An 18923-nucleotide genomic window follows, 5' to 3' on the forward strand; every position below is an offset into this window, starting at 1 on the left:
AAGTTACAGTTGTTCCTTCTTGCAAGGTTCTAGATTAGCAAACTTTCAAAAGGTAAACATACCAATAACCCTCTAATAGCAGCCTGGATGATGATGACATCAGACTCTGGTGGATTCACATCCAACTTCTCCTCAGTTTCAATGACATTTGTTTCTTCTACTTGTGAGCTTTCAAAGGAAGATAACTGGGGCTTCTCATCAGAGCAATTTGTTGTGTAAATCTTCTCAACAACATTAGGTTCAGGAAGTGGTTGAAAATTAAAAGTACTACATTCTGAAGTTTCCTTATTTGCAGAAGATGGGGCCTCTGCTATCACAGTATTGCTAAGCACACGATGCCTTGCAGATTTCTTTCGGAAACTCCAACCACGTTTATCGTTAGATTCCTTGATCTGGAATAATATTTAAAATAAATGTATCAAAAACAAACTTCAAGCCATATATGTATGCACACTGGAAAGGATACATAACCTCAGTTTCTTCTTACTGCTAGCTAGAAAGTAGAAATTATAAATGATGAATATAAATATTTTTGGACCAGAAGAAACTAGAAATGATGAATATAAATATATTTGGACCAGACATCCTCCACAAGATAATTTAGGAGAGTGTGCTCATTCCAGCATGAATGTCATGCAAGAAGCCAGGATTTTGCCGATTAAAAAAATGCAAGAAGCCAGGAAGGGTGATTCTATTGCTAGTTTCATTAAGCACAAATGCTACTTCCTACATTTATTTATTAGTATTAAAAGAGATTCGGTAAGATGATGATTACATTCCAGGCTTTGATTTCAAACAGTACAATAAAAAAAACCTGCTTACAGGATGGGATTGCTGATTCTAAGCAAGCTAGAATGAGTATATATAATTTTTTTCTCTAATACATGTTTGTTCAAAAATTAAATGCTGCTTCAATCCTAAAAGATCCATCTCATTCATAATGCAGCAAAGCATTAACTCTTCCAATTTTTGCAAAAGAAAAACTCTGCTCGTGAACATGCTTTCACAGTATTCTCTTCAAATCCAGCTTTAATTAGTTATACAATGGAATTGTAAAAAATTAATTAAAACCAAAGAGAAGTTTCAGACAATTTTTCCACATGACACATATAATAACTCATTACAGACGACAGGAGACAAATGTTCAATGGACTAAATTAAAAATAAATAAAAAATAAAAAAATCATAGATGAATTATGTTTCAAGGATCAAATGATTGACGCTTCTAAGACTTGCAATAATTATTCATAATGCCAATTGCTAAAGTCATTTTGATGAATCTTTCACTCGTTGAATGAAATTTACTAGAAAGCATTGTGCAACTATTTGAATGTACATATGCAATGCGTACACTTTATCCAATGAAAGCAAAGTGGGCCTAGAAGCATAGATCTAAGGATCAAGTTGTTTCTAACTTCATATCATCAACGCCAAATTCCATAATCTTAATGAATTTCCTATACCCCAGATTTAAAAAAATCAGCTAATGCCTACAATTTCGGGATCGTGGTCATGCATTGGCAATGTAATTCAGATTTCGATATTGTGGAAAACGAAGTTAAAAACAAGTGAACACAATAATTATCAACAGATAGCGTGAACAGTTCCCTAACATCCGTCGGTAATCATGAAACTAAGCATCACGAGAAGGACACACACAAAAAAAATGATGGAAAAACCCGCATCACACTCATATTCTAAAGTTTTTTAAGCTATCCAAAAAAAATTAAAAAACGGAATCACTGAAATCCAACACGAAGCTACTGAATCATCAATGCAGTAAGCAGAAGAGAGCCCTAGCCCGTTAATTTGACAAGAAGAAGACAAACTACCTCGGATCACACATGCAGACACACACATCAGAGGTTGCCAAACATAGTAAGAGTGTGTTAAAGTCAATTGAAGCATTGAGTTGAGATAGGTTACCTCAGATACTTGGTGGTAATCGTCCTTCTCAGCCGCATCACCACCGCAAGTGATTAGTTTGAAGCAGGAGGTAGATTTCCCCATGGTTCGCTCTCTCTCAGTTCTTCTCTTTCTCCAAAAGAAACAAAACAAGACCACCTTTGCGGTTGGTTATTTATTGGAAATTGGAAAATAGAAACAAAGGTAGGCTTAAAATATATACGGACCTCAACCCTCCTTAAATCTGCCTTATTGATTTTGCCTTGGAGTCCGCGTTCCGTTTGCATCAGTTCATCTCCCTTGCCAAAAAAATAAATAACATAAGACGCTGTCACATTTTGAATTTTCTTTTATTTTTTATGCTGTGACCATTATGCATTTTTCAATTCTAAAAATACTGTTTTCAATCCTACTCCAACTGGATACAATTATAAATTTTTGTTTCAAATATTTGCAATTACAGATTTAAACTGAAATTATTTTATGTGAATTAATCAATTAATCTATGTGTTTGATAGTCTTCTAAAAATACTTTAAATTATTAACAAATAAAGAATAAATAATTCATACATTAACAATATAAATGTGGTATCACATCTAGAATACATGCATATAATTTTGTGGTATCACATCTTAAATGGGTAAACATTTTTTATTGACTAGTGTATATCTACATCTCAAAGTAAACACAAATTATTTTGTGGGGTGACATCCTTTTTATATTTCGGAGCATAATGAGCACACGCAACCCCGTTTTGGAAAGTATATGTATCTATCCACTCGTCGCTTTGAAATTTTAATATGTCGAGGACATTGCAACAGACTCGCGAGAATTTTCTTCTTTGTGAGGACGATTTTGCTTTTCAGTTTTTTTTTTTTTTTTTTAATTTAATGGCACTAGGACCATTTAGCATTTTGCAATACGGTTAGAATAAAATTCCCCTTGGCTTATACTAAAGTAATTCCCTCCATTCTTTTCATTTTTTTATTTTAAAGTAATTGTGGATTCTTACTATTGACTTTTTTTCTTCCGTATAGAATAAGGGTTTTTAAATTTTAATAGAAGCCACCCTCATGAAATTCTTCTTGGTTTCACGCTAAAGCACCTAAATTCTTGATTGCTATTTGTAAAATGTCTGGATTGTTAGTTTCTAAGATACTCATTCGAATAATTTTTTACAATGTAAGTTTTACTAATACATGGACTAAGCGACCGTAAGTTTGACTTTAAATTACTATAGGAGTTGTATTTTATTTTATTTTTTTATAAAATAGGAGTATCTAGTAAGAGATAGTACTTGTATTCTTCATTCTCAAAGTCATGAACTATAAGTAATAGAGTGATTGGCATTTAATGTATGATTGGGTTTTGAACGTTTTTCAATAGAGTTCTTGCATAACTGAAGTTTGTCACCTCGTTTTTGTCGAATTTTTTATGACGTTTAATTTCTGTATAATAAATGGAAGTTTGAGATTTTATTTTTTCTTTTAAAGAAAATAAAAGTCCAATTAAACTTTATTTTCAAAAAAAAAAAAGAGGTAAGTAAAACTATTTTTGCAGTAAATAGAATTATTTATTACTTTTTTAGTATGCAAATTTTACTTTTAAAATCCTAACAATACATTATTTAACATACTTTTTTGAGCATATTCTTTTTTGAATTAACTTGAAAGATAATAATTTTTACAATGTATTTAAAAAATGAATAATTTTAAACTATTTTTCAAATATTAGAATTTAAAGTTTACTGTACAAAAGTTTAACTATATTCTTAATTAAAAAAAACTTTGAATAAATAGTCTAACATTCACGATGTAAAGATTTTTTTATTATATAATATAATCACAAATCACCGTGTTAAACTTTTATAATAATTATCTTTAAAATGATATAATTTATGATAGATTAATATTGTTATTTTTTTATGATAACAGTATATAAAAATTAAACTCAAGAAATTTAAAAATTTTTATTTTTGTTTTATCATTTAAATATTTGGTGTATGTTTTGTAACATTTATTTTAAGAGGAATAAATGTTGGTGTTTATTTTTTATAAATTGAAAAAAATAAATAATTATTTTAATAAAAATAAAGTGAATAAAATATGTACACTAATGCTTTGTTTGGTTGTTAAGAAAAAAATATAGTGGATGAAAATAAATGAGAAATAATTAGATTAAAGAGAAATAAAGTGTACTATTGAATTGTTTGGTTTAAGTGAAAAATGTGAGATATAAATTTTTTTAAAAAAAGTTATTTAGTTAAGAATGTTCCTTTTACCCGACAACTGTTCTCGCATAAGTTGAAATATCTCTTTTACATACCCAATGACACAAATGTAAGTGACACCTTCTTCATAATAAAATTGTAGGATCCACTAACATAAAATCAATGCTACCAAATCTCCTTTCACAATTTCGTTGCAGCTCACTCCCTTAAATTCACTCATACTAAACGAAGTTTTAGGCTTTGAAGAGAGGGGGACACAAAACATTAACCGACTATAGACTTCAAGTAGAGTTAGTAGTCCCAAAGATCTAAAAAATCCATTCATATAGACCATAATTCATACTATGTCAATTGGAATATTAATTCACTCTTGTCACCTATATATCATGAGCATAAATATATCATCATTCTTTTTGTCTTTTATTCAAAAGTTTACATGCCTCTTCAGAAGCCCAAAGGTAGAGTTAAAAAATCATAATTTGGCTTCTAAACATTAGCAAGTTTCAGCACCTAAATATAATCAAAAGGCATGTAAACCATTCGTTGTGCCAACTTGGGTCCATTCCAGTCCTAATATGATTTTTTCTCTTTTCAAAGAGATTTAAAACTATAGCTGTTTTTTGAATATTTAATGTAGCTTGATATTTAAAATTTAAATTTGAAATTACGATTAAATTGGAATAACTAACACTGATCCTATGTTTGGTAGAAGACAAAATTGAAGGAAAGAAAATAAAACACTATTAATGAAGTATTTTTTTGTTTGATCAAAGAGAAAATGAAAAAAAAAAGAGAAAAAAAAAAGTTGACTCATAGAAATAAAAATTTCCTTCTATTTTCTTTCTTATTCAAATTTTATTTTTTCTCTCTCTTATTTTCCTTCCTTCAAACTAACTGGATCATAATTGATCCATGTGCCAAACATTTTGATTCTAGATTTCTATCTATTGTCTATATAATAATAGTATAATAGCAATAACATTTTACAAAAATAGTAGTAATACAAAAAAAAAAAACATCTGCTATATATTACACGAGATGTTTTTAAAAATATTTCATTATTATCTATATACTGCAATAATGTTGTAATTTAATTGTTTTATCAACAACACTGATATTATTGTTTTATAGTATTATTAATTTCAAGATTCATTTGACATGGGTTTTATTGTTAATGGGTGTCACGCACGAAAAGCATTTGAAACCTGATCACCTAAAACTCTAAATTCCAATTGAAATTCTAATCTTCGGCATTCTGAATCCTCCTTTTCCATTGATTTTCTTCGTCCACTGATTTGACGTTCCAGGGTTTGGATTGTGTAGCATTTGCATTTTAACTTGTCTTTGACAAATCTAGGTACAAATTTGAGATTAAGTTTTGAATTTCATATGTTCTACTAGCGGTTTTGTTGTAGTTGTTTTTTTTTTCCTTGAGATTTTGCTTTGGGTAGAGGAATGGATTTTGTTCGTTTTACTTTTTTTTTTCTTGAAAAATCAATGGTAATGGGTCATATGATGATAGATACTTTTTTTTTATTTTGTTTTATTGTTATTATTTGTTTGTAATGTGGTTGTCTTGATTTTGAAAATATGCGTTGCAACAACATACTTAGTTATACTTGTATTCTCACGTGATTGGGGGAAATGTGAAGGAAAGAAAAAATTACAGATTTAAATTTTCCAATTGACATTTTTAACAAAATTAACCAATTAATGTTTACTAATAAAAAAAAATAATAGTTGTATTCCTATTTTGTTTACCTTGCTTTGAGTTGTTCTTGTTATCAATTTATATAACAACATATACTTTTAAATCTATTTAAACATGCCAACCTATACTAAAATAGGAAATATCTTAGAAGCATTTTTTTTTCCTCTAAAATTTAATGGAATTTAAGAAAAAGGTGATATATATTATGTGGCCATATAAGTTTATAGGATTCAATCTTGGTACTCTAACAACAACAACTTAGTAATTGTGCCACTCTTCAAACGTGTTTACTTTTGCATCCTGATATGTTATACGTGCGTTTAAGCAGATGCGACAATTACAAGCTTCTGCGTAATTGAAACATAATGGCGTGATTTTATTAATAAACATGTGTGTTGGATGTGTACCCAAACATACTTAATCATCGAACACACAGCGCGGTAATGGAAATAATTATTCAAAAATACTTTGATACACAATAAGCTTCATGTTTAAACTTAAGAAAAGAGAATGTACCTTAAGAGTAAAGACCCAATATAGAGGGAGTGATTGGAACAAGTGAGAAAAACATATTATTTCAATAATTGATTATATGCTTAATTAATTATTCTTAAAATAAATTATAATTAGAACCAAGTTTTGATTAAGTAAGTTTGCTGAAAAGTAGTTTAAAAATAATTAGAAGAAGAATATATAATGGTTGGTCACCTACTATCAACTAAGAAGTAAGTGAGATGTAACTTGTAAGCTTGTAATAGATTTGAAGTCAAAATGCAATTCCAAAGCAGTATCATTTAAAATATTTAACAAAAAATATTATTAAATGAGCTAATTAAGATATTAATATAAAATAATAATGAAAAAATCTTGCTTTCTAATTTTACGACAATTTAAAAAATTATAATAAGTAAAATATAAGTCGCATATATAATTTAATAAACTATTAATTTGGCCTTTTTAAATATTTATTTGACATTGATTTTGCTTTTAATTTTTAGTGAGATGGAGTGAGTCTTTTAAACATTGAAAAGTATTAAAATCTTTTTGTGATATGGAGTAAGTCTTTTATTTTAATTATGTAAGTTTGCTCCTTACATATAATAGAAATGTTTTTTCTCATATATTTTTTTTATGAAATGCGAGATGAGTGAAAGGAAGAGAAAAATAAAAGAAGAAGAAAAAAAACATAATAATAAATGATGCAATAAAAACATAAACAAACTAATAAAGCAAGAATAAAAGAAAAATCAAAATTCATCATCGTTAGGGTATCTCAATAAAAGCTCTTTTTACCTGAAAAATAAAATGTCTACCCCATCCCAATAAAGACGCAGTATAGTATAGTATATATTTATGCAGACAAAGAAAAGGTATATATATTTAAGTCCTTATCATCTAAGAACTTAAGGGGTAAGGACATACAAACTTGACAGCATGGTCGTGTCGCCCATTCTTCCAACCGGAACCTACGCTAAGACAAGGATGCAACGCTTTTGTTGGAAATTTAGCATTATATTCGATTCATTGGGTCAGAGCTTTTGTTAATTTTTATACTTATTTTTATTTTTTTTACAGTATAGCTTTTTTTATGAAATGATTTAAACAAACAACTTTTTTTTTAATATTATGTTCTTCTCTCAGTGATCATTATAGTTGATGATTAATAATTAAAAAGTATTTTTTTTCTCTCTTAAAAAATAGACTGTTTAACTTATGACACTTCCTAACTTCTAAAAAATAGACCCTTCATCTTCTAAAATAAAGTTTTCTACCTTATATTAGTTAGTTTAAAAAATCATCATATATATCTTGTTTTAAGCTTACGTATAAAAAATAATTTTTTATTTTATTTTTACTGTTTCTTATGTATGAATATATATGATATAAAAAATATGAACATATATACATAATTCAAAATAACAATAATAATAAATGATATTTTTGGAAAATAAAATAAAATGATATTTTTATAATTTTAAAAAAAAAGTATTTTTTTTGGAAAACAAACGCACACTTAACGTGCAGTCTCTACACTCGCCATCTAAATGACATCTATTTAAGGAAATTTAAGTGGAAAGTTTTGATACGGACGTATATGGTTACGTATACTTTTCTAATCAATGAGATAAAAATATTTGACAAAAAAAACTTCCAAAAATAGGCGATATTCAATATTTTATAACAAATTAAATTTCAATATAAATCCAATTTATTTTATTAAAATAGGCCCCCGTCTTTCAGTCATTATAAAAATTTATTCTAATTGGTATTTGAAGGAAAGTGAAATTTCGTAATAAAGGCCTACTCAACTAGTTGCGTCAACTGCTTATTTGCGTTATTTCTGATAAGTTATTGTAATCTTTAAAAAAATAGTTAAATATGCAAACTATTTGTCCTTAAATTTAAATCAAATGTGACCAATCACTTCTAAGAAAAACTCTCAATATATGTCTGAGCAATGTTAATTTTTCAATATTACCTGGGCAATTTTTTCAGCCCCTTTTTTTAAAGAAAAAAACCATCTGATTAGTTTCTTTAAAAAAGAATCACAGTTTTTTTTCTAAAAAATGTTTGACCCTATTTTTAGTTGAATAAAAAGACCTTGAAATACTAAGTCAAACACTACTAGTCCCTTTACGAATGATTTCCTACGGAACCATTGTCAAAATTATAATGTATTTTGCGGTTAACGTAATAAAGTATTTTTTTCGCAAATAGGAAAAGTCAAACAGCATCATGTATTGTGTCCTTATTGTTTTAATTTTCTGACAGATAAGAATAAACAACAGAATGAATCATGTATTCGTGTCTGATCATTTGTATGCAATTTCAGGAATTTACTTTGGCGGCATTCAAAATTATCTTTGAAAGTAATAAACATATTTTTGACAAATGACATGAAAAGAAAAACCGTCTAGTCTTTTATATTTATTTGTTAATTCACTTTTCAAATCTTACTTTTTTTACTTGTCAAATCATAAACAGCTGATCACCAAATGCATAGACAAAGCTGTTTTAGTTTAAACAAGGATTTTGAATTCAAATTTTCAATTACAATTGCGTTGAAAATTGAAAAGGTAGAGTCTTGGTTATCTATAATAACTTTATCTAACTTAACCTGAATTAGTTAAATATTTAATGTAGCATCATAATATCAGTAATCATCTTAAAACGAGAACACCATGATTATTCAATCATATTACTCATTGGCTATAAGTAAGTTGTGACTCAAACTCCAAGAGAGATTTACATATCAAGGAAAAGTCTATTTAACCACTATCTCTAGCTTGAGGGTACGTACGTTGTCTCATGGCCATACTTGTGAGAATATATCTGATCAAAGAAAAAACAAAAATGATTAGTTATTCGATAGAGTTTGGTCCACAAGTTTTTACCACAAATAGCTGTTATCTCATGCAGTGTATGTTTTGGTATAACCACACACTAATTTATTGACTTAATCATAAACGTTTGATTCATAATAATGATCTTTTTTTGGTAGCTAGGATTATCATCTCAGTGGAAGCAGAGAGTCCCAATCATCAGAGAGCCACGTAAGATTGCTTTCATTATCAGTAATGGGTTCCTTCTTATTCCTACCAGTACCAGCCGGAGTGGAGGCAGAAGGAATGAATGTGTGTACCAGTAAGAAAAATGTTTAATAGACATTCTATATGTTATTTTACATTTAGAGAAAAAGAAAAAAAAATATAAGTGTGATAAAGTTTATAATATGAATAAATGATAGAAAGATAAAAATAAAAACAAAAATCAATAAAATATTTAAAATAAAAAGTGAATCACATATTATTACATATATCCTTTTGAATATACACACATTTGAGGTGAACAACAATCAAATGACGTTTAGGTACAACGGCACATGACTAGCCAACTATATAGACCCAATTAATGGTGAGTGCGTAGGTGTGGTGGAGCCCAGTGTCACATGGGATCCAACAAAGACAGCCACAACGTTGTTGTTTCGTAAAATATTTCGTCCAAGCAGGCATCAACCGTGCCAAGTGAGTGAATCATAAAAGGTTTGTGTTGCTGCTGCTGTTGCATGTGCATGGCCTCATCTCGTTTAAAGCTTATCCACCTGACATATTTCACATGATATCTTTCCTCACTCCCAACTAATCATTAACCCTTCAGTAAACAAAACAGCTCACTGCATGCTTTTGGAATTTGGATCCCTCCTCTCATGCTCATGCTTGACTTCAGAATCATACTCCAAAATTGTGAGCTTTGACCACTGAGTGCAGTGTCACATGTGCATGTGTGAAATCAGAGCCCAACAACTGTTACTAAAACAAAAGCCCAAAGACATGCTCCGAAATAGGGATTACACATCGGCTAATAGCTTACAAAATGATCTTGTTTTAGCATGTGACTTTCAGACACTGTTGTCAGAATGGACCAAAGGATCAAATAAAGTCCTTTGTTGTCAACAGAAATCATACCCGGGCCTTTCAAAACATAGCTTTCAATTTTTATCTTGTATAGCAATTGAACCTGGACACAACAGGTATTTAAACATTTTTTGATGCTATAACAATTAAATTAAATAAATAAAAATGTTTGATTTATCAATGTAATATTTTCTTTTAGAAAATGTTCTATCGGGCATTAATTTATATAATATCAACTGAGAGCTTCTAAATGTCTAATTATTTTTTCAAAGTTACGAATTATTTTGCGCTTATTAAAAATTTGACTTTAATATATTTTAGCGTTCGCAAGAGTACTACAAACAGCAACATTTGATCTTTGCTTTGCTTTCACTCTTTTACAGGCAATCTCGTTGTAAATAGTTCAATAAATTAAGATTTCTAAACTTTTAAAAGTGCAACAATGGCTCCTACTCATACTTAAGCAAAGCAACCCTTATTAGCATGGGCGTGTAAACTGGTTAGAACCATAATATGCAGGTAGAACTAGAGAGAAAAAGGACAATGTTTTAAACTTAAATTAATTGAAAGCACAATTGTTTTCTAATAACTTCTAAAAAAAAACCACATTTATATCGTTTGATTATGAGTTTGAGCCGTTTGTAATTACACGAGGCTCTGCTGGGGAAAACCCGATTCACTTGAGATGCAACTCAAACGAAGAGGTGAAAGGGTAGATACCCATATCCACACCACTGCAATAGGCTCTTCTTAAGAATTTAACTTGTGTATCCATACCAATGCGTCAGAGCTCACACTTATATAATACAAAAATAGTTTAAAAAAATTAAAACGACATAATCCGCCTCAAACAGTCAAACTTTATCAACAAGCATCCCACCAAGTTAGCAGAACAATTAAGGTATACAAGATAGAGAGGGCACATCCAAAGGCTTATGGTAAACTGAAGCAATAAAAGCGTCCCCTTACAAAAAAAAAAAAAATTATAACAAGCGGGCAATTCTTCCCACTGCGTCTTAAAAAACAGTTAGCAAATTCAACATGTTTCTAAACTTTGAATTAAATAGTTAGCGGGATTGAATTATAATAACAACAAAACACTAAGTATAATCACCTGCCAATGAATTACACGCTACATTCTCTAGGTATAGAGAACAAAATTTCCGACAAAAATCTAAGTTATGACTTACGGGGTCTTCCTCTCTTACCAGATTTCACCTGAGGGGATTTAGAACTGTTTTTATTAGCTGCAGTCCCACCCCGACCACGGCCAGAGACCGACCCTTTTCCCTTAGCACCTGACTTTTTGGGTGTCTTACCTCGGCCTTTACCAGAACCACGTGGCCTTTTCGCCTCAGCCTCACCATTAATTTGATCCTCACTATCCTCCTCACTTTCTTCAGCATCCTCATCTGAGTCAGATGAATCTTTTGATTGTTTCCTCTTCTTTGAATTGTCAGCTCCTTTTGCACCCTTTTTAGCAGCCTGCTTAGGCACTGGAGTTGTGTTTACGGCCTCATTACCTGCAGCCAGAGCACAATGAAGTCAGCACCAGTTCAGACTCCTACCAGATTGTTAAAGCCTTCTGAACAGTCAACTGAAGATGGATCAGGAAGATATCTCCAGAAATCAGGATTCCACCCCACTCCCCTCAAATCAGCAGCCACAAACTGATACACACTGATGCATTTTGCAATTTGGACAGATTGTACAGTATAGACCTAAAAGTAATTAGAATTTATAATGAGTAGCATACCTTCACCAACAGCTTTCCCATCATATATATCAAGCTGCAGATAAAGGAGACGTTAGGTGTTGTAGACATCATATTATAAAAGAGAATGCATAAGGTATAGTAAACTACATGGGACATGTGATGTGAAGAGGACATATGGTGGACAACATTTCAGAAATAAAAATAGAAGAGTGACAAAATATACCTATATATATAATGCAAAAAAATAACTAGATGTAAATTTACTACATATCAACCAGTGTACAAAACTAGACAAAACTCACAGCTTCTCTAAATCTATTCATAAGATTCAAAGATAGAAAAAACCTATTACAAAGAATCTACTGGTTCCCTGTCATATTCAACACAAATAGCTCAAGACAACACTCATTAGAATTTGATGATTTCTGCTACAAGAAGCATAAATATAGCAAGACCTAGTTAATCCTTTGAGAACTTAATACAATAAACATGAGCTAATGAACTCCTAAGATAATAATAGGTAAAATTTAAGAGCTACCTGGTCAAGTCGATCAGCAACATTTGCTCTATCAACAATAACCATGGAATGACCCATACCACAAGCAACACTGTTAGAAAATAAGAAAATATTTAGAACATTACTCATTTTGCTTTTTCGTACAGATAGCAATCTTAATTGTATAAAAAAGATATCACATAATTTATAAGCAACTTTTGTTTATTAATAATATTCATTGTATCAAAGCATAACTTCTTAACTGATGCCAAATTTTGCTACCAAAAACAAATTGAGACTGAAGAAAACCACTCGACAGTTGACATTCAGAGTGGAAAACAGAATATGCAGCATCAACAAAAAGGCAGGCAAGATAAAATGGGAAAAAAAGGTGATGGTTGCTACCTACCTTATTACATGCATACCCTCAAGTAAATCCACCTTCTTGGGTACAGCTGAAGACCTAATGGGCAAGTGCAAACAGGATTAGAAAATAAGAAAATCAAGGCAACACAAATAATTAGATATTACTCCCCCCAACAACCCCATTCGCCCCAAAAAAGAGTTGCATACACCTACTTCTGTCCAGTAGGTCCATATCCCAGCTCTCCATTCTGAGCATGTCCCCAACTTATGCAAGAGGAATCAGCCCCAACAAAATGGTGCATATTGCCTGAATCCATGCATAGTAGATTCCAACCACTATTTACCAAAGTAAATATGAAATACTTTGATCAACATCAAGTAAAAGAGTCAAAGGAAAAGATAACTTATCAAGAAAATTTTATACACCGAGAAAAGCTTTGGAATATAGTACAACCTTAAATCCATTAGAGGCTTTGGATACATCCAGTCATCACCAGTGTTCTTTAATTTGCCCCACATATACAACTGCCCTCCACCTGAAATGAAAAAAGAACCAGCACTGAAACTGAAACCAAAAGCCGTTCTGTGGAAGTAACCAACCAAAATCATAATTTAAATAGGGATTGTTCAGATCAGAGATAAATTATAATATTTTAATTGGAAATACTAAGAAAGGTGTTCAATTATTAACTTGTAACTAATACACTGACCAATTGAGGTTTGAAAAAAGTACAGAAATCTTGTAGATGGGAAAAGCCAGCACAGCTAATACTTAGACAATTAACATCATTTCGTTGGTCAGTATAACCAGTGGCATAAATTGAATTAACTGTTGCCAAAGTTATGAGACTTTTTTATTCACTTATGTAAAGGAATAAATTATAAATAATTAAGTACAGATTCAGATCAATAATACATTAATAGAAGGGAGAGCCTTAGCAACAGGTGCAAAGACTCTAGAGGTTGGACTCTTTTAACAAACCATGAACTAACCATTAAACAAATTTTAAAATAAATATACCAGTATCTAACACAAGAATGTTTTCATTTTCATATGTATCCTCTTCAAATATTTTTCTTTATTCTTTTTAATATTTAGTGCAGGAACTTGGTGACATAAGATGTATTTTGACACTTGATAAAAAAAATCATCATGCTATCAATATTATCAGTTCATAACACGCATTACCAAAAAGAAAGCAAGCATCATAATAACAGCTATGAAGGAGGAATATAATGCCAGTGTGTAATTTATTTATCAAGTGAGGCATACCTGCAGTACATGAAGAATTCACAGAACCTGCTGATATGATTGCATCGGGTGGCAAAACATTTCTATTTTGAAAAACTTCAACACGTCGTGGGACCCACTCATCCTTCTGCTCCCTATGTCCTAGCCTACAGAACCAATAAGGCTTAATGAAATTTTGAACACAAGGAGTAAGAACCAGATATTAAAAACCAATTTGAATAAGAATTATCTGATATTTGAGGTTTATTGGGAGTTCACAAAACATTGCCAACCCAACTTCGAACTAAGCACTGACCTTCCATAACCACCAAAACCCCACCTGCACACCCAACACCCAAGTAATCAACACATATAACTATACTCAGGGAAGTAAAACAATGAAGTAGGAGACTAGAGGATTACTCACGTGTAGACGAAGCCATTCTTATCCACCGCCACTAAATATCCAAAACAAAAACATTAAGGAAAAGTAGTAAATAAGGTTATATAACCAAGATCAAGCAAGGAATAACAACCACCTGTATGATTTGTTCCACATGCCACTTTGACAATTGCTTCCCCAGCAAGAGCAGCAATTGCTCGAGGACGTGGCTGGGGTTCATAAACCAACCTCACAGAGCTGTCTTTGGAATTATACTGCAGGTATATGAAAAATTAGGTAAAGGTAAAGCTGTATATTCTTCATGGCCCAATGCATGTGAATGTATATTGCAGCAAGTGGAATCAAACGTGAATTAAAAAAACAAAAGGTTTGAATTTTCAGGTAGACAAAGCATGAGTTAAAAATTAATAGCATATCCAAACCAAGGTCATTTTTGGAGAATAACTTTTTATTTAGTTATATTATTTGTAATAAAATTAACTTGTTCTTGAAGAAAAATAATGATATATTATTCCTTCAATTGTTATATAATCCTCATAATTCATGTTGGCATGGAGTATCTTCTCTACAGAGCATGAAATCACTGAGATGATCAAGTAAAACTCCATGTCCATTATTCACAAGACAAATTAGCAAAAGTATAATACAGAACCTGATTAATTATTTTACAATTACTAATTAGTTTAAACCTCCATGTCCATTATCCCATAATTCTCTTTTGATGTTTCTTAATCTGCAACTATAACAAATTTTAAGCATGCCTATTATCATTAATAGTTTTTTTTTCTTTTTCAAATAAACAAATTTTAAATGGATTATTATTCTGTTTTTCAGAGAATGAAAGAATATCCACCACATAAAACATATTTATTCACAGGTAAGAGATAAAAATTAAGGAAACCAAATCATTAGCAAGGGAGAAAGTAGCTATTAAAGATGATTTACACTAGGAGTAAGACTAAAGGAATCAAGGCCTTAAATTTCATAAAATCCAACCAAAAGCATGCATAAATATCTAGTCTGCAGAAAATTCAAATATTGACTCCAATAATATTATTTTAAAACTTGCAAATATTTTCTTAAACTGAGTATACTGAAATAATTATCTCAAGAAAACATAAGTGATTAATTTGATGCACTAAAGCCAAGGGAAAGATACCAGCACTAAAGAACTTTGTTAAAACATATGCCTGCCATAGCAACGGGGAAATATAAATCAAAATTAAATCATAAATTAAATCATAGTAATAGTAAGATTTGTTAAACCCTAGCAACCATTATGACCTCAATGGTACCTAAATGGCCCCAAGCACACGGCATCTGGTCAACTGGCCTTTAAATCTGAAGATAATAGAGATGATAGAGATCATATACAACCACTAGAATACAGTTCCCTAAATCCCAAGGATTTAAATTAAAATATGGGCATTCACACATCTTGGGACAACAAAAACCATGACACATCTTCCATTAGCATACCTCATTATCTGTTCCATGCCCAAGCTGCCCATACTGTGGAAGCCCAGCAGTCCTGGGAATCAAAGCAAAAGAAAAAATTGAAAGTCAGCAACTACAGCATGTCAGCATCCCAAGCAAGAACAGAATATTCATGCCTGTAGACAGAGAATCAAGAAAACTGAATGCAATCTTCATCCAGAAACCATACAGTATAGAAGCTCCTTCAATGGAAGATAACCACACAGTGAAGTCACCACCACAAGCAGTATGTTTTACTTCAGACACAAGACAGCGAACAGGTGATGACTCAATTTCTGCACAAGACAGAGCATGAAAGAAATTCAAATTGTCATTCTCTATGAGATAAAGCAACCCCCTAGTCGTTCATAAACAAAAGTACAACAGGAAGATATATATCTATTTGCATTTGCAGTGCACAACTGCTTCCCAACTTGTGACATAGGCATTTATTTGAAAAACAGATATATCTATTTTTTGTTTTAGTGATACTTATTCAATACTACACAAAAATAAAATAGTAATAATATAAGAAAAAAAATGGTTTTTGAAATAAGGGAAAATTGGAAGAATACATTTATCATTGTCACCATTCTGCTCACTTTCACTAGAATCCGTGTTATCGGAACCAAACCGGTCTGAGTCAGTTGGGGCACTGGGTTGATGGGTCACTGGTTTAAACGTATGAATTGGTATATATTAAAATTTAAAATTTTATATGAAAATAACTATTTAAGATATATTTGTTACATAAGTAATAATGATAAGCTTTGATGTAGTGGTTAAGTTTTTTTAAGCATCCATGCTACCACCAGTAGTTCCTGGGTTCAAATCCCTTTTTATGCAAAATTATTTCGTTATCAATTTACGTAAAGTTAAATTTCCAAATCTCAATCCTTTTAGTGACTCCAGCCCGACTATCTCATTTCAATTGCAAATTCCAACTCCTTTGTGCCTCTCGTGTGACTCTCCTGCAGCACACAAAATTCAATATCTGTGCAAATTTACATACTGGACTATGTGAACCACCTTGAACAGTGAGCCCAAAAGTCTGATTGGACAAGCTGCAAACTTGACCAGCATGAGTTGTCAAGCTTGATTAGACGAGCAAGCATTGGACAATGTGCAAAACAACTTAGTTCGTTGACAGTGTGAATAACTTGGTTATTCCAATTCAAGTTGGGTTTTAAACGAGTCAAGCGGGTGGACGTGTTTCTGATTCGAAGAGGTGACCAGACTGGACACGTGTCCAGCTTCAGGTCGAACCGATCAGACCAGCTGATGTGGTCCGAGATTAATAACGCTAAACTAGAATTTCCAAATAGGGGATGATGTTAGTGTGGTCCACGTTTCTCCCTTCCATCATTGAATACCCAAATAACGACAAGATTTACTCCATTCCATGGTTGAATACCCAAACAACTACAAGCCTTACTCCATTCCATGGTTGAATACCCAAACAACTACAAGCTTTACTCCATTCCATCGTTGAAGACCCAAATAACTACAAGCTTTACTCCATTCCATCATTGAATCTATTCCACTCATAAAATATCCAAAAAAGCCTAAGAAAAAACATGGACCACACTAACATTCAAGCAAACAATTGTTGTCATTAAAAATGCGTAGCAGAAATTGCAGAATTATATCGATACACTAAAAACAAACATACCATTTCTCACAGAACCAGAACCTAGTTGTCCATGTTTGTTCCATCCAAATGCTAGGGAATTTCCATCATCCGTAACAACAACTGTATGGCTCCTCCCTGATCCAGCTTTGACAATTTTGTATCTTCAATTTAAATATCAAAGAAATTTAGCATTACAAGAAACAATGACAGAACTAACTACAAATTGATACAAAATCAACCCTTGAGCTGAAAAAGGTTATAGATAGACAAACGTAAAAATCAACATCCAATAAAAAATCAAAGAGCAAATCCGTTTTTTTTTTGCATTGGCGAATCACCAAACAGACAATCAACCAAAAAGCAGAAACACATTGTTGCTTCTTCATAATACACAAACACGCTAATAACTTTAACAGAACATTCCCCCCAAAGTATATTGAAGCCGGCGAAACCAAATGGCATCCACCCACAACAAATGATTAACTCACTTGGAAAGTTCAGACACCACAGTTGGCCTATCACGCTGAATCGTATCTCCATGACCCAGTTGCCCTTTCTGCACAACAAATCTCACAAATTAGAGTCAAAACTTCAACAACTTAAAACTAGAAACACATTAGTGGTAGTGTGTATAAACTTCACAGCTATACCTCATTACGTCCCCATGTATAACAACGCCCTTCAACGTCCAACGCCACGCAATGACAAGACACTGCATTCACACCAACGATAACACAATTCAAAACACGAGTCATACATGGCAGAATAACTAAAAACAGAAGTGAATATAAAAACAAATAAACAATTTTTTGTTTAAGTTACCGCAGCCGGAGGCGACGTAGCGAATATCGACGCCGACGAGAGGACGGAGGCGCGAGGGAGAGACGAGGTTACCGTCGACGGGGCCTTTACGACGACCAATGATATCCCAACAAGTGGCACCACAGAACAGGAGTTCTCCCCCTTTGACCTCTTCCTTCTTCTCTTCCTCCTCGACCTTCTTCTCCGCTTCGGACGCAGACATTTCCCGTTCACTCCGGCGAGAGCAACGGTCGAAAAAAATTGAAAAAAATGGCAGATCCAACGGCTAGTATTCAAAACCTGGGTAAAAGAAACGCGGGAAATGGCGGGAAAAGATCAGGACCGAGGGAGAGGGTAAGGGGAGAACTGGATTTGCGCAGTGACAGTGGGGTGAAGAAGAAGAAAATGAAACCCTAATTCAATTTTACCGAGTGAGAAGAAGTGAGTGCTCCCAAATATAAAAAAAGAGGATAATAAAGAGGGGATTGTCCTTGGATTTTCGAGAGTAGCAACAACCCAACTTTTGATTATTATTCAT

The 18923-nt window shown here is 32.0% G+C and overlaps 2 protein-coding genes across 2 annotated transcripts in view; both read right to left on the minus strand.

Annotated features, from left to right (window-relative positions):
* The window catches only part of IQD9 (protein IQ-DOMAIN 9), a 5910-nt gene extending 3809 nt beyond the window's left edge, over positions 1-2101 (minus strand). Inside the window, exons 1-2 of the mRNA XM_014774428.3 lie at positions 1927-2101; positions 44-392 (exon numbers count right to left, since the gene is read on the minus strand). Of these exons, the coding sequence (XP_014629914.1) occupies positions 44-392; positions 1927-2010 (433 nt within the window). The 5' untranslated portion in view covers positions 2011-2101. The remainder of the gene's footprint in view (positions 1-43; positions 393-1926) is intronic.
* A 9100-nt stretch (positions 2102-11201) lies between these two features.
* On the minus strand, positions 11202-18923 carry LOC100819842 (protein RCC2). Its single transcript, XM_006577913.4, has 16 exons — positions 18407-18923; positions 18235-18296; positions 18073-18140; positions 17624-17745; positions 16142-16247; positions 15955-16006; positions 14612-14729; positions 14500-14530; positions 14389-14412; positions 14115-14239; positions 13296-13377; positions 13055-13177; positions 12885-12938; positions 12518-12587; positions 12019-12052; positions 11202-11785 (listed from the first exon to the last, which is right to left on the minus strand). Exons 1-16 carry the CDS (start codon positions 18606-18608, stop codon positions 11442-11444), a joined length of 1617 nt encoding a protein of 538 aa, XP_006577976.1. The 5' UTR covers positions 18609-18923; the 3' UTR covers positions 11202-11441.

Source organism: Glycine max, chromosome 4, assembly GCF_000004515.6.
Source record: "Glycine max cultivar Williams 82 chromosome 4, Glycine_max_v4.0, whole genome shotgun sequence".
Taxonomy (NCBI): Eukaryota; Viridiplantae; Streptophyta; class Magnoliopsida; order Fabales; family Fabaceae; genus Glycine; species Glycine max.